Source organism: Myotis lucifugus, unplaced genomic scaffold (assembly GCF_000147115.1).
Source record: "Myotis lucifugus unplaced genomic scaffold, Myoluc2.0 scaffold_2, whole genome shotgun sequence".
Lineage (NCBI taxonomy): Eukaryota > Metazoa > Chordata > Mammalia > Chiroptera > Vespertilionidae > Myotis > Myotis lucifugus.
Genome location: NW_005871050.1, coordinates 20,582,001 through 20,597,555, shown reverse-complemented (window position 1 = coordinate 20,597,555; position 15,555 = coordinate 20,582,001). Strand labels below are relative to the sequence as shown.

At 38.4% G+C, this 15,555-nt stretch overlaps 1 protein-coding gene across 7 annotated transcripts in view; it reads left to right on the top strand.

Annotated features, from left to right (window-relative positions):
- PLS3 (plastin 3) overlaps positions 1-14,807 on the top strand; it is an 88,550-nt gene extending 73,743 nt beyond the window's left edge. For 6 of the 7 annotated variants that reach the window (XM_014459190.2, XM_023758553.1, XM_023758551.1 and 3 more), the window contains 10 exons: positions 1,226-1,391; positions 3,792-3,934; positions 6,666-6,761; positions 8,174-8,369; positions 9,753-9,831; positions 10,565-10,679; positions 10,920-11,053; positions 11,924-12,047; positions 12,281-12,405; positions 13,562-14,807. In XM_014459190.2, the coding sequence (XP_014314676.1) occupies positions 1,226-1,391; positions 3,792-3,934; positions 6,666-6,761; positions 8,174-8,369; positions 9,753-9,831; positions 10,565-10,679; positions 10,920-11,053; positions 11,924-12,047; positions 12,281-12,405; positions 13,562-13,694 (1,311 nt within the window). In that variant the 3' untranslated portion in view covers positions 13,695-14,807. Of the gene's footprint in view, positions 1-1,225; positions 1,392-3,791; positions 3,935-6,665; positions 6,762-8,173; positions 8,370-9,752; positions 9,832-10,564; positions 10,680-10,919; positions 11,054-11,923; positions 12,048-12,280; positions 12,411-13,561 lie in introns of those variants that run through there. The other variant, XM_023758568.1, reaches the window with a different exon arrangement.
- The last annotated feature ends 748 nt before the right edge of the window (positions 14,808-15,555 follow it).

Genomic DNA, 15,555 nt, shown 5'->3' with positions numbered 1-15,555 from the left:
GGGGGGGGGGGCGGCGGAGGTCAGTGAGGGGTGACCAAACGACCAAGCAGCAGGCTGCGTGGGGTGACCAGAGTGGCAGGGGGGGCAGTAAGAGGCAACCAGGCCGGGGGGGGAGGCAGTTAGGGGTGACCAGGCAGGCAGGTGAGCAGTTAGGAGCCAGTGGTCCCGGATTATGAGAGGGATGTCCAACTGCCGGTTTAGGCCTGATCCCTAGGATCGGACATCCCCCAAGCAGTCCCTGATTGGAGAAGGTGCAAACTGGGCTGAGGGGACCCCCATCCCGTGCACAAATTTTGTGCACCAGGCCTCTAGTCTATATAGTAAAAGCCTAAGTGACCATTATGATGGAACAACCAGAACGACTGTTCACTGTGATGCACAGTGACCACTAAGGGGCAGATGCTCAATGCAGGAGCTGCCCCCTGGTGGTCAGTGTGTTCCCACGGGAAGCGCCACTCAGTCAGAAACCAGGCTCATGGCTGGTGAGCGCAGGGGCAGTGGCAGGAGCCTCTCCCGCCTCCGCAGCAGTGCTAAGGAGCAGCGAGCTGAGTGGTAAGGAGCGAGGAGTCCCGGACTGCGAGAGGGTGCAGGCCAGGCTGAGGGACGCGCCCCCCCCCCCCCAGTGCATGAATTTCATGCACCAGGCCTCTAGTTATTAAATAATAATACAAGAATAAACTCTATTTAGGTATTCACAACTGTAAACCTACTTTTCCCACACCCTGTATTTAAGCTCTTAATTGGCATATTTAAGGAATGGAGCATTTTTCTCTTCCATTAAGTAGGTAGTGGACAGTTAGATAGCAAAATTTCCTCAGGCAAGAACACCTCTTCAGATGTGGGTATTGAGAACTTCTAGAACTCTTTCAGCTATATGTAATAGACCTCTCATTAGACATTTTTAGAAATACGACACTTAACCTACATGGATATACTTACTTTAGTAACTCAGCCTTTTCCTTTAGTATTCCAAAGGGATCAAATAAAAATACCAAGTTAACTTCCCATGGAATTCTGGAAAAGACAATAGCAATAAGGCTGAAATTTGTTTTAGCTATGCTTTTAATACTACTGTCTGGAATTTGTTTCCTGTGGATCGTGTGTGGCTGAAACTAATACAGGGTTTTAATTTCCTAGTTGAGTATTGTTTTCAGAGAGGGGAGAAATAGACTCTTAAAAAAATGTAAAGATCAAGAATCAAGTGTGTAAATTGGCTTTCTTGCAGGAAAACTTGAACTTGGCACTGAACTCCGCTTCTGCCATTGGGTGTCACGTTGTGAACATTGGTGCAGAGGATTTGCGGGCTGGGAAACCTCATCTAGTTTTGGGACTGCTTTGGCAAATCATTAAGATCGGTTTGTTCGCTGACATTGAATTAAGCAGGAATGAAGGTAATGGAACACAATCATTATTTTGTAACTTGTTTATTGGTTATTTTTTTCTAGCCATGCAGACTGTCATACTGTCTGTCTTGAGGTGATTAGATGATAGGATTAACAAGGTAATGCTATAAAGTTATTTAGGAAAATAGCCTACTTATAACTTCCTTCTTTAGTAGTAATTAACATTTGCCTGGCACTTTAGAATTCATTTTGCAATAAAGACACAAAGCACAGAATTTAAGGAAATTTCCCAAGATCCCCAAACTTGATATCTATTCTTTTCTGCTTTGTCCACACAAACCCCACCCCTTCATCACCCTCAGCTCTACCACTGTGCACCATCTCCTATTATTTTTTATTCTTTTTATATTGTATCATAGGCTTAGACCTCTTAAAAATATTCTGACCTGCCCTTGATGGTCTCCTATTTCCCAAACCAGCAGAAACATTGTCCTTCTTAAAGCATAGGTTTTTAAATCACGTCACGCATTTGTAGAATATATAAGTGTGTGCAATACGATTGTGATGGGGTCTAAGGAAGTACTACATTATTCTCTCCCTATAAAGTTTAAGATAGTAAGCACCACTGCAAATATTCATATTTTATTCCAGAAATCACCATTTCAACCCTCAGTTACTTTTGGGGAAGAATATATATTTGGGGTTCTCAGTATTTCAAGGTCTCATAATGTCTATCAAGAATCTTATTTTGCACATTTTTATCCATTATAAGACTTGCACTTTAAGAATTTATTGTACTTTCAGTCCACTCACATGTACCTATATTTGAACAAATACAGTTTCTCTCATTGCTGGCCATCTTCACAATGGTGTTTGTCTAGTTAAAGGAGTCAAGGTCCATTGAAAAAGGAAAAGGAGACAACAAAATAAAATTATATTGGCTCATGTAATAAATCAAGCAATTTATCTTTGACAGGGTCTTAGGTGCATAGATGTCAGGCTGTTTGATCCTTTCTAGCCTTGACTTTGCAGAGATATGGGGAGCAGCAGGAGGGGTTCTGTACAAATGATCATGCAGCCTCTCTCCTTGCTTAAATGTCTCAGTGCCAAAAAGGCACGGCATGAAGCGAAGTCCATGAAAAATGAAATTTGCCTTATAGGTCTGGCTTAGACCATTTCGGAAATCAGGCACTGTCAGTCTTGTTCAATATAAATCTCTTTTATTTTAAGGGAATTAATTATTGCATAAGGATTACACAACTTCTTCATAAAATAATGCTTGAATTTAGACAGTTCTCTATGCCAGCAATTTTCTACCAGTGTGCTGCGAGAGGCACACGGGTGTGCCACAATAATTTTTTTAAAATATATTTTATTGATTTTTTTACAGAGAGGAAGGGAGAGGGATAGAGAGTCAGAAACATCAATGAGAGAGAAACATTGATCAGCTGCCTCCTGCACACTCCCTACTGGGGATGTGCCTGCAACCAAGGTACATGTCCTTGACCAGAATCGAACCTGGGACCCTTGAGTCCACAGGCTGACGCTCTATCCACTGAGCCAAACCGGTTAGGGCAAGAATTTTTAAAACTATTTAGTCAGGGGCACTGGCCTCTTTTCCCCTAGATTGTCAAATAAAATGACAACGGCCAACGTAACAATAGCCATCAGGTGTGAATGGATCAAAATTATACCTTATTTTTGGTCATATCAGCAAAAAATATATTTTTTGGTGTGCTGCTAAATTTTAGTAATTAGTTTATGTGTGCCAGGAGATGAAAAAGGTTGAAAATCACTGCTCTATGCAAACATCCAAGCTCTACTTATTTTCTGTAGAAATATTTACACACACACACATAAACCCCTCTGCTTCTTCCACACATTCAATTTAACAACAAAAACTATTGAGCAGCCTTTACATGTTAGGTGCTATGGAAAATGGAAAGTTGAATTATATTCCATTAAAAATAGGTTTAACTCTTCAAGAGTTAATTAATTATACTTAAATGTAAATACCATAATGTTTGTATGTTCCTTTAAATAAAAAGTTAGGTGAAAGGCTCCACTATTTTAAACATCATCCCCCAAATCTGTAATTTTAATATTATTAAACAAGGACAATTTATGTTAATATGTGATATAAAGTGAAAATGCTCATCTTAAAAGCTTTAATTTACTTGGTATTTTGAGTACGAAGAATAATAAAAAAGGAAAAAACTAATACTGTATATTTGTGTGCATTCTCATAAGACAATGTCTTTATCTGTCTCATAATTATCTACTTATATATTTCACTTTTATTAGACTCTGAGTACCTGGAAACCAGGAAGTAGGTCACGCTGGTTTTTGCATCTCTATTATTTAACAGTGTCAAAAGACTGAATGAACTTATAATTACTATTATCGTTATAATATATGGGTCATGGCTTTGTATTGTTTTTCCTGTAGCCTTGGCTGCTTTACTTCGAGATGGTGAGACTTTAGAGGAGCTTATGAAATTGTCTCCAGAAGAGCTTCTGCTTAGATGGGCAAACTTTCATTTGGAAAACTCAGGCTGGCAGAAAATCAACAACTTTAGTGCTGACATCAAGGTAACTGTAACTGTGCAAAGAACCATAACACTTTGGGGGGGGGCTACAGGGACTTGAGAGATTTCACCCCAGCTTAACAGAGGGAAAATCCTACCAGTTTCTCACCAAGCCTTGTTGCCTCTTGACCCCAATGGTAGATTTCAGTAGAGAGGTGGAGCTAAATAAGGAGCATGAGCACCAAGTCTAGCTTCCATTTTGTGGAAAAAAGTAAAAGTATTATAGCCCTAGCATTTTATATTCTGCTTACTGTTACACATGGAGTATAAAAGGATGGGCCATAACTGTTCTATTCCTAACTGCCTTTCCCAGGCCTCAGTGTACCTGTTAGCAGAGACCTAGAAGAGAGAGAGGACCTCAAGATTCCCTTTCCCCTTTCTTATATGCCTCCTCTCCTGTCATGTGCTCCTACCTTTAGACATTGAGTTCTTGAGAGTACTGATGAGCTCTTATATATGTCTGGCTCGTACTTCAGCCCTTACCCCAGTGCCCTCCTACTAAGTCCACCTCTGACACAATACCTGGCATATAAAAGGCCCACAAAGATTCCTTGCATTGAATCGAATTCTAGAGCTCCCTGCTCCCCATGAACAGTAGGGAAAACTAGCAAGTGAAGGAAGACATTGGTAGCATTCATTTACAACACAGTGCCCTTGGCTACTCAAGGAGAGAGAACCAAAATTGTCATAGCAAATATCATGAAGTTCTCATTAACTGACTGGACTGTCTCCCAAGTCCAGATGTTGGGACACAGGGAACAAACGCGAGGATCTTTACCAGATGTCACTGACCAATAGGGCTATGAAAACAGTAGGCTGTGATCATATCAATTTGTTCAGTGGTGAGAGGAAGTAATGGGTTATTTGCACTACTGATTTCATCAGTGAAAACTGTGCCTAGCCCCCAAATTATCAGAGCAGTTGGCCCCATCCCTTCTTTTCATTTACACAACATGTGTGGCCCAGTATATTTTACTTATGCATTAGATGTGTTCCTGAAAACCATTCATAGGTACATTTTATGTTCTAAGACTTATTTTAAATGCACAAAAGGAAATATCATTTTTAAATGAAGCCTGTTTTGAAAATATTTGTTAAAAGCAAAGAGTTGTTCAGTGATGTGAAAAGGAATTTCCAATATATCTGTATTCAAGTTCAATTTTTCACCGGCAAAGCACTTTTCAGTGTAGTCAATACAGACTCTGCTGGGTCTGTTCTTTACCTGTTCCCCTCACATGCATAGGATTAAATTATGTATTCTCTCTGCACCTTTTGTGGGTAACTGTAAATGAAAGCCCTAACACAACTGCCATGCACTATTAGAAGGAGGAAAATCCTGTGTCCACTAATGGTAGGACCTGGGTTTGCATTTCATGAATTGCTTTGAAATGACTTTCACTCCTCTGATTTTCCCCGTGCTTAGAATAATTTAGGGTACTGGGTATCAAACTCTCTTGGGCAGCTTGTTTACCATGCAGTTTTCTGGGCAGCTCCCAGAGAGCCATCATATTTGGTAGGAATGGGGTTGAATCCAGTAATCAGTATTTTGAACAACATCCCAGGGGATCACGATGCACATAATCTGCAGAGCTTACTGTGAGAAACATTCCTTCAGAGCCTGTCTGGACTGTCAAGGCCCAGTAATAGCAAACTATCATACCTGGGAAGGTGGTCTTCAGATACAGCAGGATTAAGGCTTCTTCTTCTTCTTTTTTAAATTGATTTCAGAGAGGAAGGGAGAGGGGGAGAGAGATAGAAACATCAATGATGAGAGAGAATCATTGATCAGCTGCCTCCTGCACTCCCCACACTGGGGACCGAGCCCACAACCTGGGCATGTGCCCTTGGCTAGAATCAAACCTGGGACCCTTCAGTCCGCAGGCCAACACTCTATCCACTGAGCCAAACCAGCTAGGGCGATTAAGGCTTCTTGACTCCAGTTCCTGTCCTCTGGTATTCCAGAGAGGCAGAATTTTACTTGATATGTGTAGTAAAGACCCCTATTAAGTGTTTGTGCTAACCTAATGGTTTTCGAGCTGTGTTCTGTGGAATGTCCACACAGCCTGAATTCACTGGGCCCATCCCCCCAATATGAGCAATGCCACTTTGTTTTAGGAACTGGGATTTCAAGGGAAAATGTTCAAGTGCTGAAAGAGTTCAGGAGCTCAATACAAAAAGAGAGGCTTTTTTGGGTTAAGTATATTCAGATCATAAAGGGTTAAATGTTATTTCGCCACTTGAAGTGTTGCTCATTTTGTTAAAAATTTCATTTAAATTTACAAGTAAATACATCTTTAACACAGCTAATCTCTTTTTCATAGGGTACGGTATGTATTGTGCTTTGTAATGATATAACCTGTTTATTTTATCTTTCCCTATGCTTCCTGGATTTCTACTCTCCCACTGATTTTTCTTGCTTATTTTATCTACCAAGCTTATTGACTTCAGTAATTCAGTGAAGGTACAGAACTAGTTTTGTGTTTACTAGCATTATTGTGTTGATTACTTCAAGAAATTGTAAAATTGTGACAACAACCAGTTCATCTATTTTCAAGGCAGACATAAGACCAGATAGATGAACTTTTCGGGGGAAAAGGTCTGTTAAATTAGAAGACAGATGTTTGTGCCATATATTCTTTAAAACTTCAGTGCAAATATCCTTCCAAACATGGGACAATAGGATGCATTCATTCTTTGTGAATGTGATCTCACTGACATTTTCAATTCATCCGTAGGATTCCAAAGCCTACTTCCATCTTCTCAATCAAATTGCACCAAAAGGACAAAAGGAAGGTGAACCACGGATAGATATTAACATGTCAGGTTTCAATGTAAGTATAGGTGCTTCTTTTCAACTTTACAATCTTACAAAATTATTGTCAATTTCTTATAAATACAAGAGTGTTTATAATTATATATGTAGTGGTATTGACAGTTTTAAGTATTACTTTAAAGTTCATTTTAATTGCTATACTTATCATTCAGAGGCAGAAAGACTTTATTTTGAGAGTTCAGTAGTGAGTTCCATAATTATGGCGGTAATGGTTTATAATGAATGGCATAAAATATTCAAAGCAAGCATGGGGAAATAAGTACTAGAGACTGACCTTTCCCAAATGTTTGGATTATAACCACAGTGACAGATGTAATGACTACATATTTATATATGCATCTGTTACCCTGTGTTGAGAATAATATGAATATGTTTACAAACTCCTGATCCATGAAATACAATTGGGGAATTACTGACATGAACCATGTTCCCTGGTTACACCATTAATTTGTTCAATGATCAGGGACTATTTCCTTCCCAAAATTGGATCTCACTTTGTTCATCCACAAAGTAAGGAGCTGGACCAGCCTGTTTAATGTCAAGTTTCTAGGGTCCTGTCATTCTTTATACCCATTAGATATGGAATGCACGTACTAATCTTAAAAATCCACATTTCTAGCCTATTATGCAATAGGATTGAGTGGATTGCACTGGCTAACCCATTTACACTGCCCTTATTAGAAATGAATTTATAACTGACTTGTTTGCTTATATTTCTGTCTGTATGTTAAATATGAAACTCCAGTTCAGGTCACTCTTGATACAAATGAGGCACCATCCTGTGCACTGAGAAAGCCAGATGCCTGGGTAAATGGCACCAGTATACTAACTGATTCTGATTCTGATAAAGCTCTTCAGCCAATCCTCCCTGAGTGATCTTCCTAAAACACTCCTTTCTTTGTCTCTTTCCTCCTCAGAATCCTTCTAGGATTCCCATTGACTCTAGAGTTCAGCCTGAAATGTCCTGCATAGCATTTTAAGGCCACCCCATCTCTCCTACCCAGTGTTGTTTCCCACTGATCTGTACCCCCAAACGCTCATTTTATTTATCTCATAGCCTTTGCTTTTCCCTTGTTTGCAGGGTCCTTCATCTTTTAGCCTTACACCTTCTCTAGGACCTACTTTTCTGAAAAGTTTTAGCTTTTTCTTGATGGAGGTTAGCAGATGTTATTTCAATTGAGTTTAATGTATTCCATCCTTCGATCTATGATCTGGTGCCATCTAGGGTATTTTCAAGGTACTGCAAATCCAGCAGGGCCATTTTTTTTTTTTTCATTCAAAACAATTTTATAATAAGTACCATATGTTGGGTAAAAGAAAGTAGAATTTTATATACAGCCTATCATTATAAGGAAACATTTTTGTATTTTGAGTATGGCCTCTTAAAAATGTCTTCTTTTACTTCAACAGGAAACAGATGATTTGAAGAGAGCTGAGAGTATGCTTCAACAAGCAGACAAATTAGGTTGCAGACAGTTTGTTACCCCTGCTGATGTTGTCAGTGGAAACCCCAAACTGAACTTAGCCTTTGTGGCTAACCTGTTTAATAAGTATCCAGCACTAACTAAGCCAGAGAACCAGGATATTGACTGGACTCTATTAGAAGGTAAAATTCTAATGACTGGTACTACAGAGCAGAAATATACAGACCACGATGATTTCATAATCTTGACTTAAGTTTCCTTATCCACTTTCATTTAGCAAACATCTGCTAGAAGTAGACTCAAAGACTGAGTAAAAAAATGGCAGCTGAGAGAAAGGGATGATAGAAGGGAACTTTTATTTTTTTATTTTTTATGTTTTTATTTATTTTTTTAGAGAGAGAGAGAGAGAGAGGAAGGGAGAAGGATAGAGAGATAGAAATATCAATGATAAGAGAGAATTATCGATCGGATGCCTCCTGCACGCCCCCCACTGGGGATCAATCCCGCAACCCAGGCATGTGCCCTGACTGGAATCAAACCTCTTGGTTCATGGGTCGTCATTCAACCACTGAGCCACACCAGCTGAGTGATATGAGAGAACTTTAAAAATTAAAGTAGTCTAGCTTAAGTACCTTTAGGAAACCAATGTTTTATTTTAATATTTTAAAATTAGATCACATTTTTAATGTCTCATGAGACAAATGTGCATCTGCATAAAATTTGATCTATAAATTTACAATACTTATGTTTCATTCTTCCACAGTCAGACTAACTGGAACTAGCCCCCCATTTCTTTCACACATACCTACTCAAAAAATAGTAATAATGTGTAGCAATTATTTGTTTAACTTTGGGGAAGACAGTTTACCTTTTCCAGGTCATTCATATATATATAAAGTATAGTATTGAAAAAATAACAAATGTAAATAGCAGTTGTTGAATTTCCATTGGCATTACATAAAATATTTAAATTTTATGCTTTTGACATTTCAAGTAATTTGTTGCTTTAATATAGGTGTGTAAAAAGAAGCACTCGTGTAGTTTAGTGAACATACAATACAATATACCAGTGATGTATTATAGAATTGTGTACCTGAAACCTATATTTGTATTAACCAATATCACCCCAATAAATTCATTAAAGTTTTTTAAAAGTTAAAAAATAAAAATGGGTAGAGGAAAGGTGTAAATTAATATGATTATAGATTCATATGCCCAGAGCAAATTTTTAAGATACAAACTACACTTGATAACATCAGTTACTTTGAAGTACGGTGACTTGAGTGACATTGGAGAAGAATTAAAGGAGAGTGGGAGTTTATTAAAAGTCCCTAAATGTCTAAATGGCTTAACTGGTTATAATGAGGTCCTATTCTTTCATTTTAAAGTAAATGAATAAATTTTAAAAATAAGCATGTGTCTAGAGGATGTACTTAGAATGCTTAGAAATTCATAAGGAGAAAACCTTTAGATCTGGAGAGGAAATAGTCTTATGTATTGATTGACATTATATGCATATATACAAGGAGTTTAATGAATATAAAATTTGTTAATATTCTTAATAGGAGAAACTCGTGAAGAAAGAACCTTCCGTAACTGGATGAACTCTCTTGGTGTTAATCCCCATGTAAACCATCTCTACGCGTAAGCCTTCCTACTGCCATTATAAATAGTAATGAACATCATGAATGGGTGCTACACAAATAATTACTGCTCTAAAAATTTTCTAAATATTAATTTATAGTGGTTATTTATATTGGACAATGTTGAGTTGTGATATCATCAACTATAAGTGATAGAATGAATTAATGTCTTTCTGGGGAGAAGATACCCTAATTTGAGACAAAGATCATCAAGGAACGCTTTAAGTAGACCATCCATGATGCCTGGGGGCCTTTGTGCTCACTGTTCTCTCAGCCTAGAATGTTCTTTTCTACATCTAATGCCTCACTCCCTTACTATATTCACACCACTGGTTCAGATCAACAGATTCAGGTGTTGACCACCACCAGCCACTCCCTAAACTCTAACCCTAGCTCTGTTTTTCTTCATAAGACTTACATGCACCCCCAAATCATATCTATTTATCCATGTACTTGTTTAGTCTCTCTCTCTCTCTCTCTCTCTCTCTCTCTCTCTCTCTCTCTCTCTCTGACAGAATGTAAAGCCAGGGATTTTTCAAACAGTAAGCTCTCAATAAATACTTTTAAGTGAATCAGATGGTCTTAGCTCTATTTTCGGCATAGATTGATAGAATATATGTCTTGGGTATTACCTCTGGTTTTATATGTCTTGTTTGACAGTGTCATGTTATTGGTTTTAAGGAACAAAAGCCAAGTGTTTGAAAATACTAATTAAATTATTTTTAAATTATTAGTGACCTGCAAGATGCCCTGGTAATCTTACAGTTGTATGAGCGAATTAAAGTTCCTGTTGACTGGAGTAAGGTTAATAAACCTCCATACCCAAAACTTGGAGCCAACATGAAAAAGGTAGAAAATTAAATTGCCACATATCTTTGTTACCAACTATTTTTCTTCTAAATTTGTTTCTTTTGTTTGGAAATCTCTTAACTCAGAGCTTCTTGTGGACAGGAACTGTGTCTTATTTGCTGTTGTGTGCGGACAGGAACTGTGTCTTATTTACTGTTGTGTGCTAAGTGTCTGGCATCACACACGTGTACAGACTAAACAAATGAAAATCTTTAACCATTTACTTTTGTGTGTTTGCAGCTAGAAAACTGCAACTATGCTGTTGAATTAGGGAAGCACCCTGCCAAATTCTCCCTGGTTGGCATTGGAGGGCAAGACCTGAATGATGGGAACCAAACCTTGACTTTAGCTTTGGTCTGGCAGCTGATGAGAAGGTATGATACACAATTTGGGCTGTTTAAGCTTCACTCTCAGGTCTGTAAACTAGTTGTTATTTTTTTTTAAATATATTTTATTGATTTTTTTACAGAGAGGAAGGGAGAGGGATAGAGAGTTAGAAACATCGATGAGAGAGAAACATCGATCAGCTGCCCCCTGCACACCCCCCACCGGGGCTGTGTCCGCAACCAAGGTACATGCCCCTGACCGGAATCGAACCCGGGACCCTTGAGTCCTCAGGCCTACGCTCTATCCACTGAGCCAAACCGGTCAGGGCACTAGTTGTTATTTTTAAGCAAACACATCAATGACTACACCTTTGAAATGTTTGTATTTAGACTCTGAAATGAGCTTAAGTAATGAGTATATGTTTGATGTCCCGTGGGAGATGATGCCTCCTTGAGAGTTGGGCAACAGAACTGTGAACATTTCCTTTTCTCATAAGAAACCTGACACATACACTTGAGCCTCGCCTAACGTCAATGAATAAAGAAATAACCAGAAGAAATTATGAACATCCCATGTATCCATTTAAAAAAGATCTCTTAACTGTAATGCTGGAAAACATTTGTTATGACTGGGTGCCAGCCAAAGCAGAGCTTATTTTAAGATTTTACCAAGTCGGACTAATACCAAATGTGCCTGCTGTAGACGGTTGAGCTTGCTCATTAAAACACTGAAAATCTTAAACCCCACTGTCACCTCCACTACTGCAAAGGGTAAATCACTAGCAATCCACTTCTACTTGAAACCTTTAGTTTCTCAAACCTAAGGAATAAAAGAACTGGAAGCTGAAGCATCTTCCTAAAGTTTACATTTTTACTCGTAAAGTAGATTGGGACCTTTTCTTCGGCTTCTTCTTTTAGATATACCCTCAATGTCCTGGAAGATCTTGGAGATGGTCAGAAAGCTAATGACGACATCATTGTAAGCTGGGTCAACAAAACATTGAGGGAAGCTGGCAAATCAACTTCCATTCAGAGTTTTAAGGTAAGGATTTCCATGTGTGACTATTAAACATTATGTGTGCTAGAAAGTCTCTGTCATTTTGGAAGGACAACCTTTGGTTCATTGTGAGTGAGAATTACCATTGGGCTAATGGCAAGATTCTCTTTGAATTCTCTGGCCTTTTGTTTAGGGAACTTTATGTAAGTAATCTCATGTTTTACATACTGAAATTTGTACATATTCAAATTCTCAGATTTGTTCTCCTTTTGCACTAGGACAAGACGATCAGCTCCAGTTTGGCAGTTGTGGATTTAATTGACGCCATCCAGCCAGGCTGCATAAACTATGACCTTGTTAAGAGTGGCAATCTAACAGAAGATGACAAGCACAATAATGCCAAGTAAGGGATGCTGCCTGATATCCTGACAAGAGCCAGGCAGATCTTCATTCTCAGTCAAATTCTACCACTTAAGAATTGTGTCACCTAAGGGAAACCTCTTTGAGCCTGAGAGTCCTCATCAGTAAAATGGGAACAATAATAATTAACTTGGAGAATTTGAAATGAACAAAATACATAAGAGCCTAGCATTGTGCCTGACCTAGCAGGTGCTCAATCAGTTGTTGCTTCAGGGAATTAGAGAATAATGTAGTGTGTGCTTTAATGCAACTCGGCTACAAATTTACAAGGGAAAAATGAGCTAAGGATAATCTGCCTTAGATGAAAGTATTCTTCTGTCTCACTTTTTAAAAACACATCATCCTCTGATACCCTTTTTACTGTGCATAGATCACTCTGGCTGTGTATGTTGAGCTCATTATCTTGGTCCCTAAATGGGCAAGATGCTTAACCCTCAGCTGGAAATATGCTTTGGAAGTTTCTTGCATTTCAACAGCATTGAGATCTTTTCCACCCGTCTCTTCCCTTCTTCACCAAAGACCTTGACTGTGACCTGGATTTATGGGCAACCCATGGGAGCTTTATTAGTTCACTGAAAATCACCCCAGAGCAGGGCTTCATAGGATAACTAAGGAGCATTACTGAAAAAAAATTCCTGTTAATAAACACCTAGAAATGCCACATGTATTAATTGTGGTGTGCTCCTCTGCAGATTTCTCTAGCTGGGCATGTCAGTTCTTTCCTTCCTTCCTTTGTCTGCTCTTTCTGTACCTTGCTCTAGTCACTCTGGCCATGTGCCATGTGGAAATTTGGAAGTATTCACTGCATCTACCAAAGCAACTTGGATTTTGCATCTGGTGTAATTTTCCACCCCATATCTCTAAGATCACGTGAGAGCGTAAAAAAAATTATTTAACCACATGACCTTTAAAAAAAGCATTGATTGTGCAGCCAGTCTGGGTGTTATCAGTCCCAAATGGCAGAGCGTAAAAACCTGGTGTCCCTTAAGAGTAACCTCGAAAACAAAACAACAAAAAGTGAAATGGTTCCGATTTGAACTTTCAATGTGGAAGCCAAATGATTATAGAAAATAGATGTCTCATATTGTGTGCTTGACTGACAAGATTTTCATCTTAATTTTCGTTTCCTCAAAAAATAGGTATGCCGTGTCAATGGCTAGAAGAATTGGAGCCAGGGTGTACGCTCTTCCTGAAGACCTTGTGGAAGTAAAGCCCAAGATGGTCATGACCGTGTTTGCATGCTTGATGGGCAGGGGGATGAAGAGAGTGTAAAATAACCAATTTGAATAAAAACAGCCTCGCTCCCAGGTGCATGATTAGCAAGTCAGCTATTTCCAGGTGAAGTGCTCATGGCTTAAGGAACTGTTGGTCATTTAAAGGACTTTTCATTTTGATTAAGAAGACTAGCTCCTCATGAGAGCCCTCAGGGGAAAGAGTTTTCAGAAAAACAAGTCCTCTTTCCCCTAGTCCTAGTTGGATTGATCGGCACACCTGAAACGTGCTCATAGCCAAATCATTTACTCTCCTTCTAGATTGCTGCCTTTGACATTTCCCCAAGTTATATGTTATTTCTCTCTATATATCTTTGTCCCTCTTAGGATGTCCACCTCTTGAGACTTCCTTAGACGGTTGGATATGACTATTATTAGACAATAATTTTGCTTTCCATCCGGTATGCTAGTTCTTAATCAAGAACTGTGGTCAGAGGGTATTTGGTTGTGAGTAGCCTTTGCTTATCTTGATAGTACTGAAAATTTGCGGAAGTAACTGGCTGTGCAGAATGTAATAGAAGCTTTTCATATTCTTTTATTCTTAAAATTAGTATCTTTTTACAGTATTCTTTCTACATGATCCTTTTTTTGTACATTTAAGAATATTTTGATTACATTAAATAAGACTGCTGATTTTGCTACTTTTTTAAAGGGGTCTTCAAGTAAGTAAAAAACATACATTATTAAATAGAGGAAAATGTACCTTAAATTTGCATCTTCTCCCTCATAACCAAGCTGTAAACAGTTGACATATATTTTGTCTTAAAACACCTGGTTCAATTTTGGCTTATTTGTTTTAAAACCTGTATCATCAAACTCTCTTTAGATTTAAAATGCTGTTGAAGATGACACTTTCGAGGAGAGAGTATGCTCAGAACTTAGGTAGGATGCAGTAGGCCAGGTATGCTAAGTGTACAATAGATTTTCTAATTTTACACCTAAGACAAGGAGATGTGGACACTAAAACATAAAAATTATATATGTAGGACTTACGTACTCTTGCTTTGTCAAGCTGTTTGCTATAGTTTCCAAGATTATAATGTTACTCTAACTCTGAAAAATTATGTAATCTGATAGCAATGTATTAGTTCAAATAAAGGCATTTACATAATAATTAGTCTGTTCATGCTTCTGTCCCTTAGTAGTATGCTAATGATGTTCACCAGTTTTTTTTCTCCAATATTTTGATTCTTTTTCTGTTGTACTGTATAAAATAATGTTTGCTAAATTTAAGCTTTTGGCATAACCAATGGACACAGACACCAGGGGGGTGAGGGCATGAGGGAGGGGCGCAATTGGGGGATAAGGACACATATGTCCTTAATCAATTAAAAAAAAATTTAAGCTTTTGTCGGTGAATTGCAGGGACTGAATTAAGGATAAAACCAATGAGAAAAGATGGTTTTCTCCAGCATATGAAAATTTCCTTATCCAGATCCTCCCTTTTTCTTTCTTTCCCATCTCACTCAATCTTTTCAATATTCTATGATATTCAGAAGACTAAAACAATGGGGAATCTGAACAACCAGGAAAGAGAGGTGGTTTATGCATTTTTTCAACTTCATCACTATTGACATTTTGAGCTGGATAACTTTTTGTTGGAGAGGGGGCTATTCTGTGCATTTTAGGATGTCAGTAGCATACCCCCAGCGTGTAAACCCAGTAAGTCTCCAGACATAGGCAAATGTCCCATGTGGGGCAAAAGCATCCCTAGTTGACAACCAGTGGTTTATGGTACCATTAAGGCTTTGTGTGAATGAGTACTATGAAAGCAGTCCAATGAGGGACTGCATGGTGATGTTATAAAATATTTTGTATTTATAGTCTAAGAGTAAGACAGACCTAAGTATGATACTAACCCC